This window comes from Octopus sinensis, linkage group LG3, assembly GCF_006345805.1.
Source record: "Octopus sinensis linkage group LG3, ASM634580v1, whole genome shotgun sequence".
NCBI lineage: Eukaryota > Metazoa > Mollusca > Cephalopoda > Octopoda > Octopodidae > Octopus > Octopus sinensis.
Genome location: NC_042999.1, coordinates 113498394 through 113521535, shown reverse-complemented (window position 1 = coordinate 113521535; position 23142 = coordinate 113498394). Strand labels below are relative to the sequence as shown.

Below are 23142 nucleotides of genomic sequence, written 5' to 3'. Positions count from 1 at the left end.
ACATGAAAACAGACAAAATGCCACTATGTATTTTGTTTGGCGTGCTAATGATTCTGCTAGCTTGTTTCAGAATGTAAAGACAGACAAAATGATAGCAGCATTTTGTCTGGTATGCTAATAATTCTGTCAGTGTACAATAATAATAATAATAATCCTTTCTACTAAAGGCACAAGGCCTGGAATTTTGGGGGAAGGAGCTAGTTGATTACACTGACCTCCAGTACTTAATTTATCTACCCCAAAAGGATGAAAGCAAAGTCGACCTCAGTGGAATTTGAACTCAGAACAGTAACAGATGCTTTGCAGCATTTCACCTGGTATGCTAACAATTCTGTCAGCTTGCTACCATAATAATAATAATAATAATAATGGTTTCAAATTTTTTCGACAAGAGCAGCAATTTTGGGGGGTCTGGATGAATCAATTACATCAACCCCAGTGTTCAATTGATACTTATTTTATTGACACCGAAAAAAATGAAAGGTAAAGCTGACCTGGTGGAATTTGAACTCAGAACGTAGTGGCAGACAAAATACTGCTAAGCATTTCACCTGGCATGCTAACAATTCTGCCAGCTTACTGCCTTAATAATAATTGTAAATGGTTTCAAACTTTGGCACAAGGTCAGCAAGTTCAAAGAATAGGTAAATCATTTACAATGACCCAGTGCATGACTGGTACTTATTCTATTGGCCCCGAAAAATATGAAAGGTAAAGTTCATCATGGCAGAACTTGAACTCAACATAAAGATGGGTGAAATGCCACTAAGCATTTCGACCAGAGTGCTAATAATTCTGCCAGCTCGAATAACAATGGTTTCTGACTTAAGCATTTTTGAAGGGAACAGGTGCTGGTACTTTATTTTATCCATCTCAGAAGAATGAAAAGCAAAGTTGATCTTGGTGGGATTTAAACACAAAAGCAAAAAGTTCTGTGTTCAAATCCTGCTGAGTGCAACTTTGCTTTTTTATTCTTTCTGGGTTGGTTAAATAAAGCACCTGTCACGTATGGGAGGATTGGGAGAAGAGGTAATTGACTAATGCCCTCAACCCAAAATTTCTGGCCTAAAAATAATCATTATAGGTGGCAAGCTGGCAGAAATATTAGAGCCTTGGACAAAATGCTTTGCAGTATTTGTTCCAGCTCTCTATGTTCCGAGTTTAAATCCAGCTGAGGTCAACTTTGCCTTTTGTCCTTTTGGGGGTCAATGAAATGAAGTACAATCAATTTCAAGGGTCAATGGTATCAACTAAACACCTCCCCTTAAAATTGCTGGCTCTGTTCCAAAATTAGAAAAAAATTATTATTATTATTATTAACATTTTAAACAAATTTGAAGTTTGGTTATTTTAGCTGAGTGATGCCTTTCAGTTTTGATTGATTAGTTAAAACAAGGTTGTAACTCTAATAGTAATAATAATGACTTCTGATATCAGTAAAAGGTCACACATTTTGAAGAATGGTTACAGTTAATGAAATCAACTCAAGTATACAACTAGCACCTAATGTAAACAACTCCAGAAGGTATGAAAGGTGAAGTCAACTTCAACAGAAACATAACTTAGAAATGTAAGGGGACATAAGTGAATACTGCAAGACATTTAGACAGGCATTCTGCTCTTTACATAGTCTTTTTGCATTGGCTCAGGGTATTAAATTTCTAAGGATGGGGTACATATATAATCAATGAAATCAACTTTCAATCTATAACTAGAACTTTATTTTATCAATCCTAAAAGGATGAAAGGCAAAGTTGATGTTGGCCAAATCAAATAACGCAAGGCATTTTTACGACATGCTAGTGATTCTTATAATTTATCTCTTGTAATGATAATGGTTTCAAATATTGGCACCAAGTCAGTAAACTTAGCAGGAGAGTTCGATTGATTATATCAAGCCCAAAAGGATGAAAGGCTAAGTCAACCTCAATAGAATTTGAATTCAGAATGTAGAGAGCAGGAAGTATTGCTGCTAAGTATCGTTTTTATTGACAAACTGATAATTCTGCAAAGGTTGACTTTAGTAGAATTTGAACTCGAAATGTAAAGAGCAGAAACAAATACTGAAAAGCATTTTGTTCAACGCACTAATGTTTTGGTCAATCCATCACATTCAAAATAATGGTCTCTAATTTAGGCATGATGCCTGCAATTTTTGAAAAGAGGCAATTAGTAGATACTATCAATCCATATGGTTCACTGGTTCTTTGCTCAAGAGCAGACACTGCAGTGGTATGATAAAAAGTTTTTGTTAGGCCTCAGGCATACTTTGACCAAGCAGACTTATGACCAAAGATAGTTTTTTTGGGTCCTTTTTTTTAAATATAGCAATCTGAAAAGATAAAGTGTAATTTGTGTGGTATTTTGCTGCTTTTTGTTGCCATTCAAGAAACCATGCACAAACTTGTAATATAGTTTCTTACATACATGTCTGAGAAGAATGAGAAATTGTGTAGTTCATATCTTCCGTAAGAGTAATAACAATGTAGAAATGGTATAAATTTAGAATCAAAACTGAATGGCACACTTGGTTTGTCAAGAACTTACCATTGCATTGTAACACTCACCACAAGCATAATGTTTCACTTAAACTTGAAGACTTAAGAATGCAGGGTATGAGAAACAAAGTTCATGCCTTTCCCAAAGGCATTAGTGAAATAGGTGCTTCAATTTCAATCAGGGATTGAAACCAAACCACTGAGTTCACCAAAAACTTACCACCACATTACTGTATCCACCAGATTGACAATCATAATAATAGCAATAACAACAATAATCAAAATTGTAACAATAATAACAATAATAATAATTTTGTAGAATAGGCACAAGTCCAGAAATTTTGGGGGTAGGGACCAGTTAACTATATTGAACTCAGTATCTGACTGGTATTTTATCAATCCAGGATGGATGAAAGACAAAATAAACTTTAGCAGGATTTCAGTTCAAAATATAAAGGGATGCAGCTAAATACTATAAAGTATTTTGTATAGTAATCTACAAAATCTGTGATGTGCCATCCTCAAATATTAATAAAAAATAATGCTAACTTCATTATCTTGCCATATGGGGCAACAAAGACAATTTCACAACATTGCAACAATGATAACATTAGTTTTAATAACAAGAGAACACTAAAAATAAAGAGAACATACAATGCGACTGCAATATGAAAATCATTGTCTGGTTTCATCTTGAAGCACTAAAGAACTTAATGTTCTATAACAGTTCTGGATAAAATTATATATACATAATTGAATTTTTTCAGCCAGCAAGAAATATTTTTTATTATTTCCCCTTCACAACTCAGTTAAGGATTACAAAATGTTTCCTTGAAAGAGAACTGGACATATAAATATATATGTACACATATGTATGTGTGAGTGTACATAAATGCACATGCGTATCAGTCTTTTAGTCTAAAAATTTAAAACCAATTTAAATAGTAGAGTATATATAAAAATGGTTACTTTCTTATCCAAAATTAGGTAATTTAAAAAATAGTAAAACACTAACCCTTTTTTTATTATTATTATTATCATCATCATCATCATTATTATTATCACATATTCCTCTCTCCAAAATAATAAATATAATAAATGTAATAAATAAACAGAAACCCATAGCTATAGTAGGCATTTGAAATAAAATTGAGATTTCATATTCCGTTACTCACGTGGAAAATTTTGAGGGTATCCTTTCATACGCTCTGCAGAAGAAGAAAATCAATAGTTGAGCCAAGTGCTCTGATCTAACACTAATTTATCGGTGGAGAGGTGAACTTAAAACTAGTTTAGGTCAAGATGTAGGGGTGGTGGGAGTTAGAGTCAGTATCCAAAAGAATGTCACAAGTTGTGTCATGTCAGGTCATGTTAAGCCGCATTCATCACATCTGAGCAGTTTTCAGTTTTAGGAGTGAGTACCAGTCACTGAATAAATATGACTATTACACACTATTTCGGTAATTCAGGGCTATTATTACATATGTAACACAAACAAACAAATTGAATGTAAAATAGATCTTTCCATTTAGCAATTTCAGTTTTAACTTTCAAATGTAATGAACACATATCTCACATTAGAACCAAACTTTATTTGATTACATTTGACATTTAAAATATTAACAACATCAACAGCTTATTGTTTATACATTTCCCCTTTGATTTCATTTATTACAATACCTTTTTATAAAATGTAAAATTTAAATACATAAAAATAAAACAGACAAAAAGAAAAACTCATAATCCCATAGCATCATGAAAGATGCTAAGGATTTTACTTTTGAGTGTCTGAAGGAAATTAGTGATACATTCTTGGGAAAATTACATAGAATTGATTTTTGAAAACTCGTTCAGTGAGTAAGACTTATGATGTTTAACCCTTTTGATACCAACTCACTTGAAACTACTCTTCTGCCTATGAAACAAATTCAGTTGTAAAGTGATCTAAATTTAAAGCCTACCAGAATTTCATATGTTCCAAACACCAGCTTAATAATGATTTCAAATTTTGGCACAATGCCAGCAAGTTTGGGGGAGGGAATAAGTCGATTACATCAACCCCAGTGCTGGACTAGTACTTATTTCATTAACCCCGAAAGGGTGAAAAGCAAAGTCAGCCTTAGCAGAATTTGAACGTGGAATGTGAAAACAGATGAAATGTCACTAAGCATTTCACCTGGTATGCTAATGTTTCTGTCAGCTCACAAGCTTAATAATGACAGTTATTTTACTAAATTCTTCAATATTTTCAAAATTAAATTAAACAAATGTAGTGTATTTCAACATTGATATGGTAACAAAAGGGTTAAATGAGATAGCCAAGCTTAAAAAATGTTCCTGTCTAAAATAGAAATATAGTAGTCATTTACATAATGGTACATAAATCAATATGAATCAACAAATGTGATTTCCATCTATTTTTTTCAGCTTTACAGCTAGACTATGTTTCAATTACCTTAATCTCCAACTCTCAGCAAGTGTCTTATTCTTGAATTTCTAAATAGTATCAAACTCAATTTGGTCATGGAACCTTCATTTCTAAACTAATAGCAGACTTGTGCTAGTGACCTAGTGGATAAGAGTGTTACCATCTTTAGTTTAGAAATAGAGGTTCCCAGTTTGAATCCACCTTAGTATTATGTACAAATCCAAAAGGTAGACACCTGGCAATGATCAGAGATGAAAGTGATCAACATTTAGTATAGATGTAAATATTGTATCTTTCAAATTAAAAAAAATGGGATTCACAGTTTAAAAAAAATTCTCATCACAAATATGCATCATGCATATGTATAAATATATGTGCATATATATATGTGTGTGTGTGTATGTGTGTGTATGTATGTGTATGTATATATATATATGTATGTATGTATGTATGCATGTGTGTGTGTGTGTATATATATATATAATATATATATATATATATATATGATGGATTCAGAAAATCATGCAGCTATCACAGTAAGCTCTTCATACAGACTCGGCTATCAGTCCACATAATAATCAATTACAAAGAAGTGTAATGTAAAGTGTCCATGTAACTGAAAATCTAGAAAATATTATCAATAAAAATATTCTCTGAGAAGTACATAAAAACAAAGCCAGAAGGTATGGGTGAAGAAGGTAGATTTATTTAATCATGTGAGTTCCATAGGATTATGCCATTTCACAACCTTCATGTAGTATAAATTTCAATATACAAGGAATTATGGATACATGTTTGCATTCATGTGTGCTCAGCATTATACAACAGAATTTAATATTCACAAAATTAAGGCAAATAAAGAAAGCAAGATCATCAGATCACGAAAACATCATGACTACTACAACAAAAGTCCAATTGTAAATCTACAAACAAGATTCTTCCTGTATGCATGTATACATAAATGTTGAACAGTGAGAATGAGTGCTCAACACTACATTGATGGATAAAGATTCTTTATTTGTGTATTAAGGCTAACATTGCTTTCATGTTAAGAAAATTATCTTAATATCGTAATAATTTTTCAAGTCACTCACATGTTATAATCCAAAATGGAAATGAACACCAATTTCTCCTTGTGATCAGCTTGAAAAATTGTTAAGACATTAAGATATTCTCTTAACATGAAACCAATGGTAGCCTTAATACACAAAGAATCTTTATACACCAATGCGGTGTTGAGCGCTCATACTCATTGTTTGACATTTACATATGCTTCTGACGTTCTCAAACACCAGATAAGCACTAAACATGAATAGAGAATCAAAACAAATCATAGTAATGTAAGTGTGTATATATATATATATATATATATAAGGTCATCCTGTAAGTTCTGTCCTAATTTTAAATAAAGAAAACAAGTGATCAAATGTTATATTTAATTGAAATTTAATCATCAATGTACTTTCCCTGATTATCTATGACTTCCTTCCATCTATTTACAAGCCTTTTAATCCCATTAATGTAAAACTCTTTTGGTTTTAAAGTGAAGAACTCTGAAATGTCAGTTTCGACCTCCTCTTGGCTTGCGAAAGTTATGTCCTCCAAATGATTCTACGAAACTACGAAACAAATGGTAGCCTGAAGGAGCAAGGTCAGGAGAATAAGGTGGATGAGGAATTTTTTCCCAACCAAGCTCTTCGATCTTCTGTGATGTGATCTATGCAGTGTGGGGTTGCACATCTTCCTGATGAAACATCACTCCTTTTCGATTCACTAAAGCAAGTCTTTTTTTCTTCAAAGCTTTGTTCAAACACTCTAATTGCTGACAGTAGACTATCCCACCAGATAGAGAGAAGAACCATTTTCCCATGAAGTTCCCTTCTCGGTTGTAGTTGAGCCTTTTCTCTTTTACCAAGCCACTGTTTATGACGTTTAACATTTCGATAAAAATCCATTTTTTGTCACCAGTCGCAAGTCTGTCCAAAAAGGGTGAAATGAGTTCGCGAGAATGGAGAGAAGAGCAAATGTCAACTCGGGATTTGCAGTTGCTTTTGGACAATTCATGAGGCACCCATTTTCCAAGTTTAAGAACCTTTCCAAGTTGTTGAAGATGACAATGAACAGTTGTATGGTTTCAACTAAGCTTTATTGCCAATTCTTTAACTGATAATGCAGGATTTTCTTCAAGTAATGCCTCAAGGAGTTTATCATCAAACTCGACTGGGCGTCCTGTTTGATCTTCATCTTCAAGGCTGAAATCTCCACATCTGAATTTTGCAAACCATCTTCTGCAAGTTCTTTCATTCAAGCATTCTTTCCCATAAACTGAGTGTATGTTTCAAGTCACTTCAGCTGCAGAGTTTCCTTTTTTTGTACTCATAAAGCATTATGTGCCTCAAATGCTCTTTGGATACTTCCATGTTAGAAAGTGTTTTAATCAAAGAAATTTTAATTCTATTATTCTGTAAAATAATATTTAATTAGTTTAAATGTACACAAATGCATAAAAATAATTTTTAATTTCATTAGACATTCTAAAATACTATTAAATTTCATTCAATCTTAAAAAAGGTAAAATCAGACAGAACTTGTGGGATGACCTGATACATATATATATATATACATACACACATGTGTGTGTGTGTGAGTGTGTCTGTATTTATAAAAATTTCTCCCAGCCACTTGAAGTTTTTAAAATTTTCACTTGATTATTTTCAAAAATCTACTTCTGATATAGTTTTGCATGTTGATGGCAAAAATCACATGGCTTGACCATAACCAGTTGAGCATGTCCTTTAGTGGCTGACAATACATGCATCTCTGATGATGAGTAGGAGTAGTGGAGGAGCATCATAGCCACATGTTGAAAAGGATTCTTTAGGATTTGAATAATTCTTCCCTGAAAATATGGGGGTTTCGTTCATCATCCCTAACTGTTCAGGGACCCTTTGAGTAATATAGTCTACTCAACCTGAAGAAAATTCTAACTGGGTCCGGCCTGCAAGGTCATGCACCGTTCACCTTGATATGAGGCCACTGTGTCATGCACACCGTTATCAGACGGGTAGTCATGATGGGTATATTATGTTTTGTATATTTGTACTCCAGCTCACGTTGCTGGCATGTGCTGCTCTATCATTCAATAATAAATAAGTAAAGGATATTTAATTTAATAAAAATTATGTCTTAATATTCATTGACAGTTAATTTCTTTTTGTCACTATAAGTCAAAATGAAGCATTTAAAAATAGGGTACATTAAATTGCTTGGTTTAACACTTATAATATTTTTAAAGTACAGATGTAACATTTTGAATAAGAATAATGTTAAATAAAGTTTTGGTTAAATACCAGATTTTGCTACAAAATAGTAAATGGTAGTAAAAATCTTAGATGTCTGACTACAAATTCTTTCAATTCATAAAATTGTTTTAACCTATAAATTGTCCATTGAAAATTTTGCCTTTAGTTTAAGGTGTGAAAAGAAGTGTCAGGATGACTGAAGATCTTTTTAATCTAAGATTTAATCAACATTTATATACTTTCTGGAATCCCAAAAGGTCTAACAAAAACTTGTCAAAACATATCTTGAGTTTAAAATAATAAAAATATCAGAAATTGAAAAAGCATTAAGATGTTTGAGTATGCTGAACATTTTACTAAAAATAATGATCATATTGATCTTTGTCTTTCTAGGAAAATGAATATTTTATTCTATATGAATTGTAATCTACATTCTCATAGAAATCCAATAAATCTTTGTTGCATTACATTAAAATTTTCGTTGATATACTTGAAAATACTGAATGGTTGAACACCAGATATGATTGTACTTGGAATTTTTTATTATGTATGTACTTCCAAGTGACAAACACGCATCTTTTATTTATGGTTTTGCATGTTCAAACATAAAGATAATCTATAACCACTTGAAAACTATGTAGGTTATTTATATCTAGTAACCCTACCATTAAATCTATACCATGTTTACATGCCAGCTTCCAGATTAACTGGCATAGAACCATGTAATGGATTTAATAGAACAATTACTCAGGATAAAGACATACAGATAACGTAAGTATGTTGGCAAACTTTCATATGCACACACATTAATAAATACATATATTCACACCAAGCACAAATGAGCATGTCTAAATGCATAAATAACCAGATGCACTCACAATAGATGCACACGTAAACATAAATTTACATTGTTACACACACAGGTGTGCATCCATCGATATTCTGGTGAACAATAGTCACACCTGATATGCATGTGTGTGAGTATATGTGTATATACTTAAGATTTAATAATGTGTGATTTTTTTAATGCATATATTCATAATTTTTTGTATTTTTAGAGTATGCATGTGTACATGTATATATTTATATATATAAATGTTCTCATATATATGCTTGTATGAACAAAATAGCAGCTGTGGCAGATACCAGTGTCATGTAAAGTATATGTAGTATGTGTAAGTATATGCAGATAAGAATATAATGTATTGACATCTGTTAATGGGTTTGTGTGAGTACAAGTATCTTACAAACAACACTGTTTCTAGTATCTTACTTTTTCCACTGTTATTGCCTCAGCACTGTCTTTTCAATTTTATTACCATATAGTGATAATATTAATCACCACCGAATTCTCCAAAACTGCCTCATTTATACTGATAGGGAATTACCTTCTTAGAAAGCCACACCATGTTCTACTTCACTGGAGTTTGCTTGTACGGGAAGCAAGTGATTCGGTGCTTGACTGATTCCTATTTCCACTCCCCTTTTGACTGTTGAAATTTTCAAAATTTTTCCCGGTTTCTCTTGACAAATTCATTATGACAATGGACTAATAAGTAGATAATAATATTTTTGGTGAGTCTTTTGAAACAGGTGTAGTACATAACTACCTATTCCATTTTCTTCACCCAGACTTATCGCATAAATAGCAACTTTTGTTGCTATATACTGGAGTTGTACAACAGTTGTCATCTTATAGGAATTCCTATTTAATTTGATATGAAATGAAGTGTAGTGAATACATTGATTAACAAACTTAACTGTCTGATTACCATCTCCTTTGTATTATCAATACAAGTATTTTCTATGCTTGAAGCTAACCAACTGTCTGCACCAGAAGCATATTGAATTTCACTACTCAATTAAATTATATATACATTATATATGATGGGCTTCCACACAATTTCCATCTACTAAGGTTCTTTTTTGAGTGCTTCACAAGAGTTACTAAAGTGAAATCAAATACATATTGAGTTTCAAGGTTTGGGTTATGGTCTAGTCACCTGTATTATAAATCAGGTGGTTCACAAAGGAGTCACACCCAATGACTGGTGTAGCAGCATCCTAGTCAACTGCTACAAAGGTAAAGGTGATGCCTTAGATAGAAATAATTACAGAAATATCAAATTGTTGGATCAGGTGATGAAAGTTACAGAGAGAGTCATAGCCCAACTAATTAGGGAGAGAGTTAGTCTAGATGAGATGCAGTTTGGTTTTGTGCAAGGGAGAAGCAAAACTAATGCTATATTTCCGGTAAGGCAGCTGCAGGAGAAATACCTAACCAAAGATAAACCTCTGTACTTGGCTTTTGTTGACTTGGAGAAAGCTTTTGACAGAGACCCCGATCCTTTATCTGGTGGTCAATGTGGAAACTAGGGATAGATGAGTAGTTGGTGAGAGCCGTACAAGCCTTGTACAGGGACGCTACCAGTAAGGTGAGGGTGGGCAATGAGTACAGCAGAGAATTTAGGATACAAGTAGGGGTTCACCAAGGATCAGTGCTCAGCCCCTTCTTGTTCATTGTAGCCCTCCAGGCAATAACAAAGGAATGCAAGACGTTTTTCCAGCTACAGCCAACTACATTCATTCCCTTTCCTCCTCCTCCTCCATGATTCTTCCTATCATAGTGTATGTGAGAAAGGCTCCTTGCCTGCCACTAAGTCTAGTATATCCACTCATCCTACACTTCTTATACCATCTCTTCCTTTTACTCTCAACTTCTCCCTATAAATGTAAAGGGTGACTGGCAAAATCAACCAAGAAGCAACAAACTAATATTTAGGTCGGCTATTCTTATATAGAGATAATTATATGTGAACCTCAACAGCAACTGAGCACTCGCTTTAACTATCTAAAGAGATATTGCTTACAATAATAATTGAACTAGCTGCTAAGAATGTGTTATTTTATGTCAACTGGCTAATCTGATTTCCCGAAACTCCTACTGATAGCAGTCTGATCACACACTTTCTGCTTATGTAAATACAATATAAAAGATAAGTTGTTTACATCTGTCTACATTGTCAAAGCTGGCTAAAAACCAACAGATATATTCTATAGTACATCATAGAAAAACACTGTTAAGGCATCAATAAGGAATCAAGAAATTAACAATCTTTTACTTTATTTTTTTGAAAACGGCTAATATGACTCTTCCCAGATGCATTGTGTGTGTGCATATGTGTGTGTATTTCAATTGTACATCTTTCTACTTTGGAAAACAGAGCTATTCTTGTTAACACAAATAGAAGACAACTAACAGAGGATAATTATGCACCATTAAGAAGTCCTAATCATTAATAGATAATGATGAAAATGGAATAACACATCAATTGCTAAGTAATTCTTTGTATGCATCCCGAGTTTTGATTTAAAGTTGGTGATAAATCATTTGGAGAAAATCAAAAGAAATCATATAACAGCTATGAAACAAACTGAAAAATTACTAAATACAAAGAGGATGAATGCACAGACATGCACATACATACAAAATAAAAAAAAAAATTAAATTAACTTTACTCATAATAAAGAACAGTCTGGAAAGTGTGTAGAAAGGGATCTAGGAGAAACCAAATTAAAAAATGAGTACAGAAAACATGCAGTGGGATCTCTTGTAGACTGGCAGGAAACCAGGAATTTAGATACAGATGTCTAAGGACAGGTAATAGTAGGTGTATTACTAACTTTGAAACAAAATTTCTCTGTGAGGAAATGGCAAACTGAATGAAGTATGATATTGTATGAGAACAGTCAAGTATTGAATGCGAAAGATGTATGAAGAATAGAGAGATATGAGCAGTAACAAAGCGGTTACTTAAGTGTTAACATACATGCAAAGTACAAATGAACTGAGAAAGATGCTGGATATTAAAACCACATTGAACAATATATGTGAAAGATGTGACTGTATTGGTATTGATATGTAATACAAATAGATGATGCCTACTAGGTAGGAATATGTTGTAAGAGGAAGAGAATTCATAGTAGAGGCAAAGAAAAAGAGGACATGAAATGTGGTAAGTTCTGAGAATGTGTTGAGGCTTGCAGACAAGATGAAAAGTCTAAAGAATGTCAGCAAGAAAAAGTTGTTAAAATAATGATGTTGCTGTTATTTCTGACAATGATCATCAACAGAACTGATCTAATATTAATTTGTCTGTCACTATTTGCCACTATTCCTCATTTCTTTGATAAGACTTAAGCTTTTACTGAAATATCTGAAGCCAATAAGTTCAAACTTGCTAAACATTTTATGTGGATAAAGACTAATTAAATATTAGTCTTGATTACTTTTAGAAACTTGGTTATGCTTAGATATATATATATATATATATATATATATAACAGTTTTAAGACATCATAAATATATTTGAAAATTACTCTAAAAGAGGAACTGAAATCAAGGAACAGGGTCATTTTTATAACAAACTGTTTTGAAGACATACTTCAAACTAGAGATTTCCTTTGTTTTCAGGTTATTTCCTCATAGGTCCTGTTTTTTTTTTTGTGCTCAGTATCATATTTAATAAGAATAATGGCATATCAGATACTTAAAAATTAGAGAATTCCACTTATCTGAGATAAAAATTTTACACCCTAGAAAGCATACCATGTATCATTAGATCTGTAAAGTGTAAAAGACAGTTCAGGACTGTATTTTCCATGAGTGGTGCATATTAGTAAAATATAAGGAAACATTTCACTAGAACCAGTCATATTTTATGACACACAAGACATCATCATCATCATCATCGTTTAACGTCCGTTTTCCGCGCTAGCACGGGTTGGACGGTTTCGACCGGGGTCTGGGGAGCTCGGGACTGCCCCAGGCTCCAGTCTAGTCTGGCAGTGTTTCTACAGCTGGATGCCCTTCCTAACGCCAACCACTCCGCGAGTGTAGTGGGTGTTTTTTACGTGCCACCTGCACAGGTGCCAGAGGGGTCTGGCATCGGCCACGTTCGGATGGTGCTTTTATGGGGGGGGGGGCAGAAATATATAGGGGAGCACCAGTGGGGAGGGGTAGTTCAGAGAAATGATGACAGGTTCTAGGCAAGTAGAACGTAGGATATCAAGAGAGGGGTAATGCATGGTGAAATAGCGTATTGAAGAGGGGGTTTCGAAGAGTAGACACCTATAATGGTGGTGGGAGAAGCGACATCCGGTATAGATGGAGCAAAAATATAGAGATATCCGGTATTGGTGGTGGGCAAGGGCGGGTGCACCGGGAATATATGAAGGTTGAACTGACGGGCTGGCTTAGAAATGCTCTTAGCAATGGAAGGGGGGGAATGGCAGACAACGTGAGAAAGGGAGAGAGAGAGATAGATAGAGAAGAACAGTAGAACCCCGCGAAAATGGGCCGCCATTGAAAAAAACCCCTGTATGGAGAAATAATATGCAATACGAGGCGAAGCTGAAAATAGTAATAATAATAATTATAATAATAATAAGCAAACTGTCGACCAGGGGATCAAAGGGACAATACTAGTACTAATAATAGTAATAATAATAATAACTAATAAACAAACAAAACAGCTCAACCACAACATTAGATTAGAAAGACTCTTATCTTGGAAACATTTCGTTCTTCGGCCTGACACGGGAATATACAAAGGTTGAACTGACGGGCTGGCTTAGAAATGCTCTTAGCAATGGAAGGGGGACGAAGTTTGAACTGACGGGCTGGCTTAGAAATGCTCTTAGCAATGGAAGGGGGGGAATGGCAGACAACGTGAGAAAGGGAGAGAGAGAGATAGATAGAGAAGAACAGTAGAACCCCGCGAAAATGGGCCGCCATTGAAAAAAACCCCCGTATGGAGAAATAATATGCAATACGAGGCGAAGCTGAAAATAGTAATAATAATAATTATAATAATAATAGAAAAAGTAAATGACACTAAATGCAAAAACAGTTTACAACACTAAAAAATTAAGAACATTAAAACTGATGGCTAAAAAAAAATACAAGATCAATAAGTTCATGGTTAAGTGCTTATGTCTTCTTTATAAAATTTCAGGAAAGAAAAACATGTATATTGTGACTGTTGAAAAGGAGGTTGAAATAAAAATTGTCACTGCTACATGCACTGTATGAGAGGAACATGAAACAAAAACAGGCTCAAATAAGATTGCCAGAGAGACTTCTATATCATAAACCAAATTTTAATCCAAGGATACATTCTAAAGCAGAAACCATGATTTCTTATGATAATCTCAGAAACTAATGAATTAAGTCAATTAAAAAATATAAGCTACTCTTTTTGTACAACACAAAAGAAGAAAAGAAAAACCAGTTGAGACAAAGAAATTCCTCAACTGATACTCCTAGTTTCGTAATAATTTTGCGACAAAATAATGCCTGATAACATGATTTTTATTATATGAATTAATGGTTTAGTAAATCAGCAGAGAAAAAAATGGAAGAAAAAAGTGGAAGTGATGGAAAGAAGGAAATTTTAGAAAGCTGTTCCATATGAACCAATGAAGATGACAATAATAAGCAATCCTGTGTACCATTAATAAAAAATAAATGTATTAATTTCTGAAGTACTAAATACAGAACAAATAATGTCATTAAACATCAGAACATCATCTGTATTGGTATTTTTAAATATTTCTGTGAAATAAAGAAAAGAACTGTAAAATGTTCAATATTAAGTTCAGATATCTAACAGAGAGAAAATATATATGAGGGAATTGTTAAAAAATTGAAATGAGGTAAATGAAACACTTACCAGCTTGTTGAGGACATATTGCAGAAGTGGTCCCCTGCATAGCTAAATTCTGCAAAGCATTTATTGGATCCTGCATGGTCTGAGATTGCTGTTGAGCTTGCTGAGGTGACTGGCCAGGAGCAAGGCTCTGTGGAGGTATGCCCTGAGGAGGTATCCCTTGGTTTACTGCATCAGATGCAGCTTGTTTACCTTTCTTAGCTGAAAGACATCAAGAAAAAAAATTAAATAACTAAATTATAATTTATTAGCAATTCCCAAACTTACAATCGTTATAGATATTACAAAAAGGCAGTTCTGAAATTAGGTAAGACTCAAAAGCACAAAAATAAAATCAGCGCTACATAGTGTGTTGTAGTTTGCAAACATGTCTATCAGGTGCACATTTGTCTTTATTCACACAATCTTACTGATATGTTTGATTGTTTTATAAGGGACAGACTATATCAAGCATGTATATAAAGGTTTCATAGCAGTGAGACTTCAACTGGACAGAAGGAATCTGAGTAATGATAAATTAGTATTACCATGTTAATTTATTAGAAAAGCTGAGTGAAAGAGATTGAAGAAGGCAACTGGATGAAACAGGTCTTGAGAAATTTATACAGAAGAGACAACACTAATTTTATGAAGATGTAGTATGGAAAGATACATGTTAATTGAAAATAAGCTGAGTTAGGGTTGGAAGAATACATAGAGTAGACAGGGATTCAGGAAATTTGGGAAGATGTAATTGGTTTCGACCTTATTTTTTCTTTTTATATTTGCCAAGTGTGGAGGAAAGAGCAGTGTCTAAGGCCTTTGCAGGCCCTCACAGGCTGACGAGACTGATGCATGAGAGACATGATCAGAGAAGGAAATCCATCAGGTTAATGTTTTGAGGAGGAAAGATTGGGTATAGCGGTTATTGTGGAACCTATTGGGGGTTGAACACAACATGGGAGTTTGAGAGGAATGTCTAAGTGAAAGTGACAAAAAAAGCAACTAACTCCAAGGAGCAGAAACCATACTAGTAGGAGTAGAAAAGGTTTAGAAATGAAACAGCACAGCAGTGGGCCAGAGGCTGGAGTGACTTTATGCCAATCACTTCAGTAGTATTTTTCTTGATGCAGTCTAGGATGTATATGTGTGCAGCAGCAGTACAATCCCAGGTGTAGGACCAATACTCCTTTTGAGATCTAAGCAGAACTTTGTAGAGGATCATTAATTGTTTGGGGTGGAAGAGCCAGACTTTAAGACATAATCCAAGCCACAACTGACATAAATGAGATGCATAGAAAGGTGATGTACTGCTGGATCATTAAACTTATACCAACAAGGAAAATGGATGATAAAACAGTCATTATGTAGACAGACAGAGAAGAGCTATAAAACAAAGCAAAAAGGTGAAAAATGATATTAACCCTTTAATGTTCAGATTAATCTGTCAAATGTAATGCATATTTGTTCACATTATTTTAAATTATTCAGGTTCAAGAGCTGGCATCCATAATATTTGCATGTAACTTCATTAATTTTTTACATACAAATTTGAAATTGTCAGTGGGTGCTTATGTACCGGAGGTTCATAGTTACGTAATTTTAGTTGATCTTTCTGATTAAATTTGACTTTTATGGGTGGGTAAATTTAATTAACAGGTTAAAAGCAATAACATTATGGATAAACACTAAAATTGAAATTCTTAATGCATCTTACCTGCTTGATTTGTTACTAAAATTATCCCAGATGTCAACCATCAACAATTTTGCCACTTTTCAAGATGAGGCACATTAATTTGAATTGATTAAAATACAGATATAATTGGTACAAGATTTTATTCTTTCTCTATATTTCATTCAAACATTTTCATTGAAAAATAAAGTACAAAACTCTTTTACTATATACCATTGGCAATGTACTCATACAATTTAATGCATACATTTACATAACAGAATGCATCTAATAAAAAAAAAACCCATTAACAGGCAAGATAAAGGTGAATACAGGTGTGTAACATACTGAAAATTAATATGTATTTCTCACTTTCACATATTTGTAATAAAATGAAAGGAATATACAAAATAAACACATGAGGTCTCGACCTGATATCCTTTCAGTTTTTCTTTTTTGCAGCAAACACAGTCTGCAAACTTTTTTCTTCCATTTATTTTTTCCACTTTATGGAAGTCAATATTTTCTGACCTTGTGGCTTTTTACATAAACAATATATGTAACTATAGTTAAACAACACTGGAGATATATGGATCACCATATCTTATATCAGGACTCCAGTAGTTCCACAGTCAAGGAAGCTGTTTGAAACCAAACATAATGTTTATAGTAAAAAAAGCTCACATTTCCACAGTATCAGTTGACTGCCATAGTGGATCAGGTCTTCCACGAATAGAAATTATGCATTGAGCATATTTATTTGTTTCCTCCACAACAGTTTCAAAAAAACTTTTTAGTAAAAAAAATAAATAAATAGTCCAATGGTTGAGTATCGAGAGGTAGACTTTTATTGTGGACTAGTCTTTTCTGTGAAATCGGGAATTCTGGTTGATGTAGTAATCTTCAACCATGTTGCCATAATGTTTTCAATATCATTTTCATTACTTTCATAATTAAAATCTCCCTCGTCTGATGAAGCTTCATAAATATCAATATCAGATTTGCCCAAAGACAAATCACTGTTGTTTTTATTTATATTTTGTACATCATCAAGAGTAAAACCTTCGAAGTTAGAATCACTACTTGCTGACACCATATGGTTAAAAACCAAGGAATATACTTCTCTTCAAACATTGTAAAAACCAAAAAGTCTCAAAAATTTCATGGTGAATAAAACCTACAAGAATTCAGTAACATGATTTGTTTATTTTTTTAGTGATTTCCTAGAGGAATCAGATATGGCCAGATTTGGCTGGTTCAAACAAATAAAGGGGAATTATTTTCAGCCAGTCTGAACACTAAAGGGTTAAACTGTAATAAGTAAATGGTTTTGACTGAATAATTTTTCTTCTATTTTCATTAGGCAACTTTTAGTCACTGTCATATCTTAGGAGAATGGGTACTATCAATATTGGAAGCATGACAAAACTCTCTTCTCCCTTCAGAGTGGTGAAGTATTGGACAAAATTACTAAATTGCTATATAAGGAATGACTTGAACTGTTAATACAGCAATATTACATTGAACTATAAATGAAAGTCTATTAACTTCGGTATCATAGATTAAAACCTAACAAAATGCACAGTATGTTGTCGCATATCTTGGAGAGATAAATAATGGTTTACTCCATTTGAAACTATGACGTTTATGGAAATATTGATTTCAAAGCTTTGGTACAAGACCAGCAAGTTCGAAGGATGGTTGATAACATCAACCCCAGTACGCAACTGGTACATATTTTATTGACCCTGAAAGGATGAAAGGCCAAGTTGACTTCAGCAGAATTTAAACCCACAATGTAAAGATGGATGAAATGCTGCTAAGCGTTTTGCTTAGCATGCTACTGATTCTGCAAGCTCACTGCCTCGACGTTTATGGAAATATTAATATGTTAAATAGCAAAAGACCATAAAATATTAAATTTTGTGTAAATTAATATGTACTGGATATATTTTGGCAACTTTCTCCAGCACGTGTTCATTCTACAGATAGGTTATATAGTACTTCATGTATGTTGGTGTTTTGAGGGAAAGAAGTATGAGCTGTAGAAAACTGTCAAGCCAAGGCTGACAAAACCATTTATAACCAAGGCAATGAGCCAATGTGGAAACCTCTATGTAATTGCTTGATTAGTTAGAAATAGCAACTAAATTCCTTCAAATAACACCCTTATCATCTTAACATTATTGTACATCATGAAAAGATACATAGTGGGCTACAGATACATCTTAGCTCAATTAGAGATGAGCTGTGGTTGAAAATAATAACTAAGGCAAGAGGTAGGTACTGCAATGGAAATTTAACACTCCTGTTCTGCATCCCTATTATCTGATTGCTCATTTTCTACAACACCTGTTCATCTAGACCCTTCTCTGATTCCAAACTTTCTTCTACCTTTTTTTTTCTCCCCATGCATACTCAGTTTCCACCTTCCAACTAAACTCTTCTGTTACATACCAGCCACCTAAACAACTCTCACTGCAGAGGTAGACATTCAGGTGAGACCTTAGTGCAACAGGTTTCATTTGTTTGGGTTGTCTTTTTAGGTGACTACATTTTCTATAATCAATTTGCCTACAGTGAGGTGGAATTTGATTTATTTTCATCATCATTGTTTTAACATCCATTTTCCATTCTTGCATGAGTCAGACACATTTTCTATGGCTGGATACCTTTTCTGTAGCCAATCCATACTGGTTTCCAAGTGATATAATATTTCCCTGTGGCCAGATATGTTTCTGCAGAATATTAAAAATGAACGATATTCAATGGGCTTCTTTCAGTTTCTGTCTACCAAATCCACTTACAAGGCTTTGGTTGTCCCAGGGCTATAGTTAAAGACCAGATCCACTCCAATTTACATTATCTGTATTACTAATAAAGCTTAATATTTATTCATTAACCCTTTTGATACCAACCCAACTGAGATTACCCCTAGTTCTAAGATACAACTTTCTGTTTTACAGTGATTTAAATTAAAACCATCCAGCAGCATTCCAAGTTAATTTATGTTGCAACAACACAGCTTAATAATGACAATGTTATTTTTACTAAATTCTTCGTTATTTTGAAAATTAACCAAAACGAAAGCAGTGTATTTCAACAGAAATATGGTAGCAAAAGGGTAATATTTCTGATAAGGGAAAATGAGAAATAAGTAACTCTTTGCTGTACTTGTATGTTTAAACATTTACTTTATCATGTCAGGTTGGACAAGTCAACCATACAGCATATCACCACTGGTCTGTAAAACCAACAGCAAAAACTCTTATCACTTATTCACAGGTCTTCTTCTTTCACAAGGGACATCAGTTAACAGCTGGCAGAACCTTTCATCCAATACTCTTCATTCATTCACATCATTTGATCATTCTAGCAAGTCAAATCCCCTGTATACAACACCAATTAAAAAAAGAAAAAAGATATCTCTCCCAATTAAATGGTGCTCCACCTTCTATACAAATCAATTACACCTTTCAATGGAAAATATTCACCTCATTTCTCTTGTGCTTTTACAGATTGTCTTCATTTAATACTCATGTCTTGCTACCATGCAACATTGCTCTTTTTATACAGGATTCATAGTCTGCCTTTTATAGAGTAAAACGCTTGTTACAAACAGCGGTAACAGCTCCCTAAAACTTCTAGCAACCCTTTCTTAATTTTGTTTCCATATATAACTAACCCCAGCACTAATTAGATTAACTAGGTAATAGAAATAGTAAAGTACATCTGGTGAGCCATCTAAATAGTTAATAGGGGACCAAGACTTCTAGCAGTATGCTGTGTTTGAGAAAACATGCCAAGCCAAGTAAAAGCATGGTTGTCCTTGCATACAAGCTTGTCTCCTGCATCCCACTCCAGCTGAGCATTCCTAATCTTGCAGGCTCATGGGTGCTGGTACCATGTAAAAAGCACCTGTACTGATACCATGTAAACACATCCAGCTGTAGAAACTGTGCCAAAACAGACATGGAGCCTGGGCAGCTCTTCAGTTGGCCAGCTCCTGTCAAACTGTCCACCTCATGCCAGCATGGAAAATGAACATTAAATGATGATGATGACACAAGGAAAAGAGGATTCGATATTGAGCAATCATGAGATAAAAACATTGATGATTAGCCAATCAGTTATTGACTGGCATTTGATAATTGCTCTTAACTGGCAGGTAACTTGGAAACAAATTTCTCAAACGTTAAATCTTAATGGATCTTTTATCGTTTCTTTATGTCAAACAATCAACTGTAGTCACAATGGGTACTGCTTAGAAGGGATTAGTCGATCAAATTAGCCTCCAGTACTTATTCTTTTGGTCACTCTTACCAAAGTGCTAAGTTATGGAGATGTAAATGAACAAACATTGGTTATCAAATGGTGGGTGGGACAAAAACAAGCAAAACAACACACATACACACACGAGTTTTCACACATTTTCTGTCAACCAAATTCACTCACAAAGCACTGGTCAGTCTGTATCGTAGAAGACAATTACCCAAGGTGCCATGCAATAGGAGTCTTAACCCCAACAGTTACTATTTCTGTAATATAACCAGACATTTGCAATAAATTTCTTCTCAATAATTCATTAATTGATGTTAGAAAAGTTTGTTGGGAAATTTCTCTAAGAAAAACAAAAAAGTTAAAAGTTGCTTTTCTATGTCCCCAATATGGACCTTTTATTATTGAAGTTTGTGCAACAGAGTTCAGAAAATCTTAGAGGAAATTGACTTTATATAATGTCTATATATACATGGTTAAAGCAAATATCACCAGCTAGACATTTTCAACTTAATAGGAGATTTAAGGGACATTAGAAAGTTATTATACAAGATGAACTCAAAATATGTTAGGAAAAGCAAAGACAGAAGAAATAAGACAACAGCATGTACACACACATACACAAAGCCAAACTGGTTTTAAGATAGATTTTAAAAATTTGTTCTATGTTTGCAAGCCTGAAAGAAACTGGAGATAAAAGCAATTCAACAGTCAAACCACTAATATCAAACAGAAGTGTATTGACAAGGGAAACAAACATTTGGTCTCCTTCCCAGTATGTGAAAAGTTCATATTAAAAAAGGCTAAAGCTAACTAGTCCTCTCAAAATAAATCAAAGTTTAAAAAGAAAAAAAAAAAAGATGTAAATCTACTAAATATGTTGAGATGAGAAGCTAGTGTTCAGTGAAGAAAACCATTAGATTAAACAGGATGAGACTGTTCTCCCACTCCACCCCCCTCATGTAGGTTGGTTGCTTAAAGTCACTATTATACATTCTGGAGACATCAAATGCATATCCTTTTTTTTTTCTTTTATCTTATATTCACAATGATTTGACTGATATGAAAACTAAGGTGTCTTAATGTTTTCTGTAACAAATGCATATATGAAATTCTTTCAATTTTCATTGTCTTCTATGGACTGGCTGAGCTATATTGATTCACAATAAAGCTACAGGTCCTTCATACATTCGCAGACATGAAGAAGGAAGTGTATAGTGAAAAATAGCAAAAGATGCCATTAATCAAATACATGAAGATAAGAGTAAAGGAATATTTATAATTAACAACAACATATTTTTTGACTAATTTTGACATTAAACTCTACCACTATTCTTTTGGAGAGCAAGAACATTGAAAGAATAACATTTTTCTTACAATAAAGAATAAAATAAATAAATAAAATGGGGAAAAATGAAAGGATTTGGAGCAACTTGAGACTGAACCCTATGAAAAGATTAGATAAGGATTTTATTTTTTTATTTTTTGAGGGGCCCTAAATTTCAAAAGGTGAATAAACGTCACACAGGTTAGAAGCAAACTAGATAGAGACAGGCAATTTTGTTTGACAATTTCTGCAACATATTGAAACTACTATCTATAATTAGAAAATCATATGAATCAAATGAGAAGAATATAATGAACCAACAAAGCTAAAAATAGGTTGACAGAATAACAGAAAAAGAGAGGGACTGCTGAATATCTACAAGCCCCTAAACTTTAGTTTGGTCACAAGTTTTTGTCAGAATTTAGATATTATTTAGATATTTTCTTAGGATATAGATAATATATACATTAATTTCATCTATTAAAAATAAAGTTGGGAGGTTGAAAAATAAAATAAAAACTAAAAGATAAACTAAAGAAATAATTTAATATTTGTATTTAGGAATTCCTTCTCTGGAAGTAATTCTGAAACCATTAAAAACATTGAAGATGCTACCAAGTGATGAAATAATAGTCATTATTAGTAATCAATAGAATTAAATTGATACGATGCAATATGGGATTTTCAATTAAAGCTTTCACATCTGCCAGCACTTACTTGTGATACTAAAAGTAAAGAGCTGTTATTGCTAAATAATAACATCTAATGAGAGAGAGAGAGAGAGAGAGAGAGAGAGAGAAAGAAAGAGAGACAGACAGACAGACAAAAACAGCTGAGACAACCATTTCATACATTTTAATTTTAATCTTATCCAGCTGTCACATAAAACAAAATAAAAAATTGAAAACTGCTCAAGGAAATCAATGA

General features: G+C 33.4%; 1 protein-coding gene across 4 annotated transcripts in view; it reads right to left on the bottom strand.

Moving 5' to 3' along the window:
- Window positions 1–23142, bottom strand: part of LOC115209611 (mediator of RNA polymerase II transcription subunit 15) — a 77305-nt gene that overhangs the window by 36965 nt on the left and 17198 nt on the right. For 3 of the 4 annotated variants that reach the window (XM_029778052.2, XM_036501236.1, XM_029778054.2), the window contains 2 exons: window positions 14963–15160; window positions 3674–3706 (listed from right to left, as the gene is read on the bottom strand). In XM_029778052.2, the coding sequence (XP_029633912.1) occupies window positions 3674–3706; window positions 14963–15160 (231 nt within the window). The remainder of the gene's footprint in view (window positions 1–3673; window positions 3707–14962; window positions 15161–23142) is intronic. The other variant, XM_029778053.2, reaches the window with a different exon arrangement.